The sequence below is a fragment of the Atta cephalotes genome (genome assembly GCF_000143395.1).
Source record: "Atta cephalotes unplaced genomic scaffold scaffold00023, whole genome shotgun sequence".
NCBI classification, from domain to species: domain Eukaryota; kingdom Metazoa; phylum Arthropoda; class Insecta; order Hymenoptera; family Formicidae; genus Atta; species Atta cephalotes.
The window spans coordinates 3,788,379-3,800,576 of record NW_012130087.1 but is presented as its reverse complement, the minus strand read 5'-3'; the positions used below and the strand labels follow the sequence as shown (position 1 = coordinate 3,800,576).

Below are 12,198 nucleotides of genomic sequence, written 5' to 3'. Positions count from 1 at the left end.
TACGTTTAAGTTAGTTACGTAGTTACGTAAACGTAATAAGTTAGTATATTACGTAAGTTAACGTAACAACTATATATATATATATATATATATATATATATATATATATATATATATATATATATGGTATATATAGTACAGTTTAAAAGACTATAATATGATATATATGCAAGTACATATATGTTATATATAATAATTCAAGATTGAATTATTTAAGCAATGAAGATCTAGCTTCGACCATTATAGACATTTTAATTTCTAGTATTGATTGTGTATAAAAATTAATTTCTTATTAATCGTACAGGAATTCCTTGCTATTCCTAGTTATTCTCTCTTACAGCTTGTTAACATTATTTTAGATTAAATTACAAAGCAAAATTAAGAATCAGATATTGTTCGAAATTATGTCAAATATTATACAATACAAAATTATATGCACATTTAATTATTGTCCGTTCTCTATAATATAGATATTGATAAAAAAAAAATCTCTATTCTAAATAGTATTATATTACATAATCATTAATAAGAATGCTAGTTCTATCTATATATAAATATCAATTACGAGCTTCGTCTCAGAATGATAAAACGCGAAAATTCTGAAATCCATTATAATAAGCATCTATTATTTCGATTCCTTATGAAAAGTCGTCCAAAATCTTTTCGCGACTCGTTCAAACAGGTCTTTCCGAGCTTGGCACCTGACGCGCCACCCGAAGAAGAGTTAACTGTACGTGAGACTAGGTACTGGGGCGTTTTGAAGAGTGGCCATACGCGCTTCATGGTCCCGTTGTGCGAGCGACGCGATGTTCTGTCGGCGACGGACTATCTGATCCTCTTCCAGAATTTGGATGAGTTGCTCAAACTGTCCGAGGAGATCAGGGATGAGGGCGGTGGTGTCGACAGCTATCTCTGTAGAGTTCCTAAAATCACAGCTGCCTACCGAAGATACCTCAGTGGCCTACAACGTGCCTGCTGCCTGCTGGTCGCTCTCAGGCGGAACGCGGCCTTCGCCAAACTAGTCTGCGAGCCCGCCGTGCCACACAAACGACGCCCCGATCTCACCGGGGTGTTGCTTCTACCCTTAGAACACTACAGGTTGGCTAATTGCTAATTGATCGTTTCCTTTATAAAGAGATCTAATTTGCTTGTCAATCTTTTTCATTTGATAAAAACCACATCTTGTAAGAAATAAAGCTGTTAAATTTAATTATTAAACATGGAAATTAGTAAATAAACCGTGATATGCATATGTATGTTTTTATGAAGTTGTTGCTAATATAAAAAGATGAAAGATATAAAAGAATAATTTATTCAATCGCTGCTTTCGTTTTACTTTATTTAAAGTTTCAACTGTGATGTATATATTTTCATAATTTCGTTAAGTTATTACGTTAAGAATTTGTCATATATTTTTAATAATTCTTGATTTTTAAATATGCCTTTGCAATGAAGGTGTATTTACTTAATACTGAAGGATTACTAACTTATAGAAATCGATAATATTTTAATACTAATACTTTTAATACTATAATTTTTTCGTAAATCTTGCAATATATTATTTAAAATCTTAAATTAAAACTTGAATAATTCTGGTTAAAATCTCGAAAACTGCAAAATTACGAAAAGAGTTTTTAATATAAATATAAAATAATTTCTCTCGCGATGCTTATAGTATTGAGAAAGCGAAAACCGTACCGTTTTCGTAGTAAATTCATGCTTGCAGAGAGATGACAAGATTGTTGGGCCAGGCGTCCCCACGAAATTGCCAACAAGCAAGGGATTTGGCCCAGGGTTATAGAGAAGCTACGGCAAACGCGGGTGTCATGGAACCGCCGCGAGATACCGGAAGGCCTCTGCTAAGTTTACAGGAAGTAGAGTCTCGATTGGTATTTGCGAGATGCAAGCCATTTACCTTAGCGTTACCAGGAAGACGATGGTGAGCTTTTTAACTTATAATATATTAATAATAGATTTTAGAATACAGTGTTCGGAATTTAAATATCAAAACTTCAAGAACGCGGAAAAAGAATTGATAAACTAACATAACAAAAAAAAAGTTCTATAGAGATGTGCTTGTTTTTACTTCGTTTTGGAGAAAATTGCAAAAAAGAAAAATGTAGGATTGTTTTCTTAGTTTATCGATCCTCTATATCATCTATATCCAAAGTTTTGACATTTAAATTCCGGATACCTTATATAATATATTACCTTATATAATATATCCTTATATAATAAATTAATAATGTAATTTATAATATATTTTTTTAACTTCTTAAGAATTTCGTAATATAATATTATATGTAACTTCAATTAAAATAAAATTTAATTTCTAATAAATATTTATATTTCAGTAAAGAATAAAAATTAAAAAATAAATATAATAGAAAGGGCTACGAAACAAGCTGGATATTGGTGCTATATATTAATGATCATATAAATTATACAGATAAACATTTTGTATTACTTTATCTGGTCATTTTCAATCTTAATTTATTACTATATTTTATGTTTAAAATAAAACGTTAACTATACCTAACAATTTATTAAAACTAAATTAAAATAATAAATTGAATTCTATTTGCTAATTATCCTTAACATCTCGTGTATATTGTGATTTTTTTTATATACGACGCTCGCAATTCTTCTTACTTGGTGCGACATTAACTGGTCAGTGATTCGTGCACAGTGACTTCCTCAAAAGGTCGGCATAAAAAAGTTTCTAAGATATCTCCTAACGCAGTAACGTGATCAAATAATTAAAAAGATTGTTTTCATTATAATCTTAAGGCAAGTCGGAGTCCATAAGTAGTAAGAAAGTTATTTATTAAAAAAAACTGTAAAATTCGGAGTCATATAACTATTATAAAATCGAATTTCCTAGAGTTATAAAAAGCGTACAATTTTTTTATGTATAAAAGTGAATACCTGATGAAGTCGTTATTGTTAGTTGCGTGTTTTACAATTGCGACAATATTTGTAAATCCGAGAACTCAGAAAACTTTCTTACACACACGGTGTATATGTCAAACAAGATAGCAAGAAAGTAATATATGACTAAAAGTGAAAAATGGAAAGTGGGATATGAGTAGAGAGAACTAGGAAGGGGCTTCAAAGATTGAAGGATGGGAAGATGTACAAATAATGCCTCCATATCGCTGTTTATTCAATCCTTGTGATTGTCTTTTTATATAAATCAGCTTAGAACTTAGTCATTTATTGTACAATGGTTCTCTGTCTAGAACTTCTACTTCATTCCAATTAAATTGGTGCCTATTATTGATGCCATGATCTGAAATAACAGACGGAGATCCTGTTTTTTTGTTAATATCCGAGCGATGTTCATTAATTCTAATTTGTAATCGTCTTTTCGTTTGTCCAATTTATATGGCCTCATAATCTTGGTACGAGATTATGTAGACCACATCTTGGTTTGACAATGTCGAGTACATATTTTCCCCTTTTTATGATTCTTTTTAATCTGTTGGGAATGGTGTATTTTGCAATTTGAAATTGCATTTTTGAAATTGGAACGAAACTTTAATAAAAATTTACATTTAAATTTTGTATCGATTTGTCAATTATTATTTATTTATTTCATTCTTGAGATTCTGTAAAATGAAATCGAGAATTAATTACTGATAATAATTTATGATCACTTTTAGCTATACAAAAAGATTTAACAATTATTAAAAATTTAAATCTATGTTTTAGGCTTTTCGGCGGAGCTCTCGCTAAGGTTGAAGGTCGAGCGCGTCTGCAACCATCCTGGGCTCTGCTGTTGACTGATCTCTTAGTATTTGCGCGAGTATCGCGAGACCGCGTGCTTTTCGTCACCGAAGAACCTCTGCGACTGTCCAGTATCGCTGAGGCATGTTTCACCGTACGAAAGAGACCGACGGAGTTTCGACTGCAGGTCGCCATACACCCGAATGGCAGCGTGGATAACGATCATGCCGAGACGATAAACAGCGGCGGTTGCAGTCCACACAGTCGACCTCGAAGACGTGTTCTCATCCTTCGAGCGCCCACTCCAGAGCTCAAGGCTGTCTGGCACAATCTTCTTCAACGGCAAATGTGAGTGGCGGGCTTGGCGCGAAAGTACGCGTGTGCGCCTCGCGGAATATTTTGTCGGGAATCGAGGTATAAGCGGAAAATCGCGCGGATGAACCAAGTAAAATTCATGAGCACCAATTTTCATTGCATTTTAGCATCTATGTGAATACAGGCTGTGGTTTGAGTTCGTCGGATCAGGACAGCCCCGAAGAGAGTCCGGTTGCTGGTAACAATTTCGCCGTAAACAGAGAAACCATAGAAAGTTCGCAGGTCAGTAAAGGATGATGACAGTTACGATATTCGAAAAACTATTCCGATATATTTTATATTTTGGGGAAAAAATTATCCACGTATTATTGCAAAAATGAAATAAAATTAAAAATTAAAATTATTGTTAAAATATCTATTTTTTACAAAATTCCAAAATTGATCTGAAATCGGTCTGAATGTAATAGATCACAAGAGAACCTCGACAACCAAACGAAGAGGAGAAGGAATCGCAGTCTGGCGAGAGCCTAGAGACGATTCTGAAGAACTCTCGGGAGAATAATCACCTGGCGCAATGGGTGCGCAATTCGCATCAGATCCCACCTCCTGACCACGAAGGTTCCTTTGAGGAATGGACAGCCGAGGAATTAGCGGCCAGAACTCCCCGAGAGAGCAACAGCCGATCGACTAGCCAGGATACCGCGACGGAGGAAGTCACCACGGCGAATTCCGACATAGAGCAACAGAGCACCGCATCTAGTGCAAGTCTAAGTACTGTGAAATCGAACAGTATGACGCGGAAGAACGGCAGTCATATACCTACAAAGGAGAATTCAATGAGTTCCATCAGCATTTGTCGAAGATGTCATAGGTATTAATTTTGACGTGCAATCCAACTTGAATGTGCATTAAATATTCGAATATTTTTGAGTCTTTTTATTGATATTCTGAAAAATCTTTAATTTGTAATTCTAGGGCTCTCTGTATTTGTCATAAACAATGCAAGCAAAATCGTAAATATTTCTTGGGGAAGGATAAAATACAAGATCTATAATAAAAATTATTGTTAATTTTGTTAATTCAATCAGTACAATGACAAACTACAGAATGTTCAAAAAACTATTTAGCATTTTAACATTACAAATGGTCGAGATTTCGTCCTAAATTCACTAAGACTTTTTTTCTCAGTATGGTGTGTACTATCTACTATATAAATGCTAAATGTTTTTTTATCACTCTGTATAATTGCCCACTACAGATTGGGTTGTCCTACACCGCCGTTGCAAAGGGATCCGTTTTCTCCATTGCCACCAAAGATTTCGGTTCTTCCACCAACTCCCGATCTTTGCACAAGGCATAGATTGCGAAATGGACTGCACGATAGTCCAGGACGTAACAGTCCTAGTTATACGCCTGCGGATGGTAACACCGAGGATGGCAGCGAGGATGATCTCGATTGTGACGGGGAACCCCCTTACAGGTAATAAATTATAATTATTTTGTATGCTTATTTATCTGGTTAATTTATATCAGAAACATCGATATCAAGATTTCTTTTTAGCTATTAAAAACAAAAGAGAAACAAAATAAAAAAAATTGTCAAATTTGTTTGCCAATAGATAGAACGTCTAGTCAACATTTAAATTCATTCATTCAATGAAACCTATCGTAGCTCATTTATAATTAATTGATTAATAATCACCTAAATTCCTAAAAACCGCAATAATCTGAAAATTATCATGAAACACTACATTTGCATTCGGTCTTTCAATAAAATTTGTTTAAATGATCACAAAAAAAATTATCACAAAACATCATTTTCATTCGGCTTTTTAAGAAGATTTAATGAAATTAAAGTGACTTTTTGATTTCTTCTGTCTGTAACGTCGTATCACGCAGAGCTTTGAGACGGTTTGGTACAATGAGCAGCCTGGATCAAGATGATGAGCTGGATGAACAGGGAGACGATGATAATCGGGATACGGAGTCGCCACCATCTGGCTTGAGAGCATGGACTGCCCGAGCGAGTAGCTATGTTGTCAGCAAGATGGTTTTGCTAGAGCAACTCAGCGAAGGTGTCGGCGGTTATCTTCTTCAACCGCCAGTACCTCCAGAGCGAACTGAATTCTCGTTAGATCCAAACGACGAAGAAGGTACCACGTCAGGGGCGACTTCCGGTGATGATATATGGGGTACACCGACTTCTGGCGGACCGGATGATGAAAGCTTCAGTGCCAATTCGGTAATAATATTTTCAACGACAATACACAATATTAAATAGCTTATTCAAATAGCTTAGAAGCACAGTGAAGCCCCAATGTGAAAGATTTTATCAAGTGATCACGATTGACAAATTTATTTTTAAATATATATTATTTACTTACTTATTTCATGAAATGGAGAATATACCGATATTCATAATTAGTTCTTATTTTAAGATCTTAAGTAACATATTAAGATGTTAAGATGGCTTTGTGATTGGATTTTTGACATCTTAAGATTATACCTAAGATGGTTCTAAATATAAAAATCGACTACTGACTTATGTATTACAAGACATATAATGAATATTATAAGTTTCATTTTTTTTTAACAAATTTAATTTAGTTTTTTTAACAAACAACTTAGAAATAAATCCTCCAATTCATGAAAGAGGAAATCAGTATTACTTTATTTAAAATAGTGTAATACAGTTTATAAACATATCAAAGTTAAATATTTCATCGCGTCGATTGTAAAAACTTATTACAATATGCATTAAATTATAGTATACTCTATACTGCATTGCATAAATAAATAATGATCACTTGATACGGATGAGTATGACTATTTTCACATAAGCTTGCTTGAAAATAGCATCTAGTTTCAAAGCATTAACTCATTTAAATTGCACTCTGCATTAAACATAAAAATTGCATTTACTTTGAGAACGAAATTTAATGTACAATACTATGACAAGTAGTTTTATTTTTTAATTCATGGAATCAATTCGATGAAATTTTTGCGACAGTATTGTTCTAAACTACAAGTCGTTTATTGCCCAAATTTTTGTCTAAATGCGACTGTTTCATTTGAGATACATAAAATCACAGAATCAAATAGTCGCACCTAGCACTAAATATGGGATCACGAACATTAAATCAGGGGCTTCTTCATTTTCGGTATAGGCTTATGTGACGCAGGAATGCAGCGATAAAAAGAAGATAGAATAAGCTTCGCACGCTTGCCTGCATGACGACGCTTGCCTTCTGTTTTTCTTTTTGCAAAGAATCACTAGCCCGAGCTGTGCCTGACTTCCCTAGCCGCCGCCGAACGGTTGCAGCAGCAGCGGTGGCGCGATGGGTGCCGGAGCCATCGGTGAGGACAATTACGGCCTAAATCTGTCAGCGGAAGACGATGTCGATCAGGAATCAGAGAATGAGGATTGCTCGTTGCCGGAGCTAAGCATGGACCAGTTACTGGGTAGCAGCGGTAGTTTGGGCTCGTTGCGCTGTTTCTTGGGCAGGAGACGGCTGGAACCGCTGCCGGAAGAGGAGGATTCGCCTGGTAGCGGTAAGCACCAGGTCGGATGGTGGTGACAGCGGTTTCAAGCGACGTCCAAGTTGAGCGTCGGTGCAAATGTGGACGAGCGCGATCGCGTCTTCGCTAAGCTGAGCCAGGAGGACGAGGAATTCCGTCGGAAGATCGTCGATTTGCATCGCAAACTATCAGACGTGGACGCAACGTCGGAAACGGCCGGTTCACCCAATTCAAAGAGTTCCAAGGAAGCCGAACGTCTGAAAGAGCTGGAAGCCGTCGCGAGAAGAGCGGAGGAGACCAATTCTCGTAATGTCGAGGAAATGAACGCCGAGAAGAGGCGGGAAGCGATGCGGAGAGAAGACTCCGTTGAGATGAGCGACAAAAGAAGACATAGAAGTAAAAGGACCGATCAATTAAGGAGGTCAAAGAGATTCGAAGAAGAGTTTGACGATCAGAATGAGAGAGGGAGTCCGTCGAGCACTGGCGAGACAAATTTTCTGAACAGACTGAGGCTAAAGAGACGGAGCATGAAGCTACTGAGTTTCCTGAGCGGAAAAGCAGCGGACAGATCACAAGAAGAGAGGGCAGCACGACTACTGAGGATGTATATGCCGGAAAAGGGCGGTGCCAGGTCGACACAGAACACAATCTCGATTCATCATACGTCAAGGGACAGGCGGTTCTGGAAATTGCGCAATCGGAGACGAACTAGTTCCGCGTAAACTCATACATAAGAATCGTGTGGGTGATGCTTTACTCGTGCGTCACGTTCGTTACTGTCAAATATAAAAAAGATCATGTCGCTCTATGCGAAAAAAATGAAGACTATCGAGAGTATGTTTTGAAATCGTTACGAGATAACTAGCATTAAAATTGCAAATATAACATTAACAGTTATCTTGATACAAAACGTTAAATTCGTAAGTCGCGTGTTAGTTTAAAAAAATATTAGTAAAAAAAATATTTAATATATTAAAATGTATTAGTATACTGAAGTATATAATAAGTACTGTGATAGCATAGAAGATGATTAGAAATGATTACAAATACATTTGAAGATGACACTGCAAGGAATTAATAAGATTTGACACACGAGTAAACCATAGCTCAGGAAATCGTAAATTAAAACGAAAAGAGATCGCGATGAACGAGGAAAATCGAAAGAAAACGGTAATCATTATCTCTCCGTTACTAGGACTTCCAAAACATTCGTGTTTACCGAGACTTTTTGAATTTTGCTCGAGCATATACGAGGCCGAAGTTGTTTTCATAGAGTGGTAGTAGTGATTACGAATAGTTGACATTAGGTTTAACTGCAGTTTCAATCTAGTTCACTTCTTAGTACCGCAAGGGAATAAAAGTTACAGTTGGTCCTCTATCAGTGGAACAAAGGAATGCAACTCCAGGATTAGTCGAGTACAATTTCAGAATTGCGCTATTAGTAAGCTTGCTAAACCTCGCGACAGGACATTCTATGGATATGGCCTAGCGGATCGTTTCCAGATCATTTGAGCTGATCATCAGTTTGAGTTGGAATCGGCGAGTTTCGCTCGTGAATGTAGACTTCTTCTGAATTTCGAAGAAATTCTCTTTTTTTTGGAACACTGTATCTAAGTAGGTCCGCACGACTGACCCAAAGCGGCATTTATCTTCCACTTATTATATTAGATGTCCCGCAACAAGCTGCTGATATCTTATGTAAGGTTGAGGCTACTTTATGTCAAGAAGATAAATAAATATGAATTATTCGGAGCGGCTGTAATATAATAATATTAAATTTAATTTATTATTATATTAATAAATTAAAATATATTAAATTTAAGTTCATTTTTATATTACAGTCGTTATTATGCAATAACGATGATAATGATGAGTCTTAAATTTAATAATCCTAACTTAATTAAACATAAGATTATATATTGTAAATCGGAATCTAATATTTATATTTAAACGTTTTGACTAAAAGAGAATCGAAAAACCTATGATTAATAAGATAATGAAATCTTATTGCAGGGCATCTTATAGATCTTGCTCTTGGTCTGCGAAGGGTTCCACAAATTCATTGGATGCATAGATTTTAAAATTGTAGTCATATCTATTTTAGCGAGAGTTTATTAAAAAGACATTATCTTAATTTAATATTAATTTTCAAATATTATTAATTTTTAAATATATTTCATGCAATATTAGAATCAATTAATTAAGATTTAAATGAATTGAAAATTTTATGCAACCTAGGAACGTGGGACGCTTTAAACAGACTAAGAATTAACTAAAATTTTAACATTACTGTTAGTAGATTGTAAACTGGTCGATTGACCGCATATGAAAAATATAAATAAAACTATATTATTTGTTCAATCGTTTCTTTCGTATATCTTAAAGTGCAAAATTGTCTTTCATGAATATTATTTTCACATATTTTTCATACATACAACTGCTTCTAACTGTAAATTTCTTCTGACTATACTATACAGGGTATTTTGAAAGTTTTTTCTCAGGAAGGGAATTTTAACCGAGGATTACCTACCAAAGGATTATTTTGAAGGTTCCTCCATTGATAGATTAACATATCAATGATTTATTAACAAATATTTATTTTTATTACACTTAATTCAGTATCTATTACATAAAATTTCCCTCTAACCACTTAAGTCTCAGTTTTTCTTGTATAATATCACGATTCAGCTTCTTTGGATTGTTTATAAACTGTTCCATGGCTTCTTCGCAAATAGGGTCTACTTTCGGTACAACATAAAATGTGCCATTCTCATGTAAATATGTGCCATTTAGATCGTCCATGGTTGGCAATTTGTCTGGCAACTTTATGGGAATGATCTTTACCAAATGCTTCACCTTCCAGAGCATGGCACACATATCTGGCGTGTTTTTTACGATCACTAGAACATCTCCGTGTTTCTGTAAGACGATTAAGCGAATAAAGAGTTTGTCAAACACTAACTTACTTTATGCATACAACTTTGGCTACCTTATCTTCGAAACCTAAATTTTCGAGCACCCTTTTCTCCCACCATGGATTACCCGCAAAAGGCTTTACCCGTCTTACTAATAACACCTTACTCAGCTCAAATGATGGATCAACATGATCTGGATGTCTACAAATATAATTTTAAGTACCAAACCAGAAGCAATTGTGAGATTTACTAATTGCAAGTTGTTATAATTCTTTTGGAGTTCAAAATATATTTTTCTCAGTATTTAACAATTTGTCAGAATTCAATCTTTAAAGAAAAATTCCTTTGAAACTTTAAATTTTGACAAATATTTTATTAAATACTGGTTTTGTCTTATTTATCTTTACTTACATAAAAATGGAAGGAATTGTTTTGAACGTCAACAATTCAAATTTAATTTAAAAAATGTAAAAAATAAATTTATAATTTAAAGAATTTACAATTTAAAGAATTGATAATTTCTTCGTGGTAATATTGTATTTTATTGTATCTCATAAATAGCGGAATTTCGAAAAAATTAGAATAGATACGATGTAATATAACCTCACGTACCTTGGAAAATATGTAACATGTCCATATTTTACCCCTTCAAATTTATCCTGTGCATCTTTCCATTTAATTCTACATTTCATATGGGCATGACGTACGAAATTTAAGAAAATAGGTGCACCAGTCAGTTTAGTTGTCACGTTGCAGCTAAAAATTAAATTTCGTAAGTCTTGAGTATAGGTTAGAGCTAACTTGTTCTTGGAGTATATAAAAGTCAATAACATTGCGTATCATATATTGTTTCTATCATGATTCAAATAATTACAACAATTTATCTCAAATTTGTTTACTTACATAAACATTGCTCTTTTGTCTTGTGTCTATTTATTACAAGTAATATCACATAATCAACATTGATCAACACTCTTGATTCATATCAACTTTTTGATAATTACGCATAACTGGTGTGTGGCGCCAGCTAGTGAAGATAAAGGAAAAACTAGTACAGAAATTTCATAAATGAGCAATACCTAACAATTTTCTTGCATTGAATTCATCTTTACCGACCAAAGAATTAGGAAATCCAGAATTGTGGATGATGTTTGAAACGCAATAATTATTATAGTAGAAACAAAATGTGTATGCATGAAAAATTTTGTAATCAATCTTGAAATGATCTCGAAATGACAAAGTCTTATTTTTTCCGTTTTGTTTTAAGCAATTTTATTTTAACGAAAATATTTAATTTAAGCGAGTTAGTAATTTTTAATTGTCAGGACATTAAAATTATGTAAAAATATAAATATGTTAAAAATATGTAAATACATATAAAACAAATACGATGCAAAAAGATTACAACCTGATAGATTTTTGCTATTAGTTTTTTTTTGTATTGTTGGTATGTGATATTTAATTTATTCATATTAAGTTTAAATTTTCTAATTAAATATTACTTAAAAAATCGATATTTATCTTGTTTGAAGTCTTAAGATGTTGGGAAGCAAATAATAATATAATTATAGCTATAAATATACGATAAAAGAAATCAATTTTTGATATTTGACTTTTTTTTGTGAGAATTTACGATCGCCTAAAATTACTCTAAAAATCTTATAATTACTGTATATTGTGTGTGTGTGTGTGTGTGTGTGTGTGTGTGTGTGTGTGTGTG

General features: G+C 34.0%; 2 protein-coding genes across 2 annotated transcripts in view; one reads left to right on the top strand and one right to left on the bottom strand.

Moving 5' to 3' along the window:
* The window catches only part of LOC105619927, a 25,259-nt gene extending 17,637 nt beyond the window's left edge, over positions 1 to 7,622 (top strand). Inside the window, exons 8-15 of the mRNA XM_012201441.1 lie at positions 683 to 1,098; positions 1,727 to 1,939; positions 3,715 to 4,077; positions 4,212 to 4,326; positions 4,512 to 4,915; positions 5,303 to 5,524; positions 5,944 to 6,286; positions 7,347 to 7,622. Coding sequence (XP_012056831.1) covers positions 683 to 1,098; positions 1,727 to 1,939; positions 3,715 to 4,077; positions 4,212 to 4,326; positions 4,512 to 4,915; positions 5,303 to 5,524; positions 5,944 to 6,286; positions 7,347 to 7,622 — 2,352 coding nt within the window. The remainder of the gene's footprint in view (positions 1 to 682; positions 1,099 to 1,726; positions 1,940 to 3,714; positions 4,078 to 4,211; positions 4,327 to 4,511; positions 4,916 to 5,302; positions 5,525 to 5,943; positions 6,287 to 7,346) is intronic.
* Positions 7,623 to 10,188: 2,566 nt separating this feature from the next.
* Positions 10,189 to 11,451, bottom strand: LOC105620020 (39S ribosomal protein L30, mitochondrial). The gene is made up of 4 exons (XM_012201532.1): positions 11,382 to 11,451; positions 11,091 to 11,234; positions 10,553 to 10,679; positions 10,189 to 10,482 (listed from the first exon to the last, which is right to left on the bottom strand). The coding sequence occupies exons 1-4, from the start codon at positions 11,387 to 11,389 to the stop codon at positions 10,189 to 10,191; spliced, it is 573 nt and encodes a 190-aa protein (XP_012056922.1). The 5' UTR covers positions 11,390 to 11,451.
* Between the last annotated feature and the right edge of the window lie 747 nt (positions 11,452 to 12,198).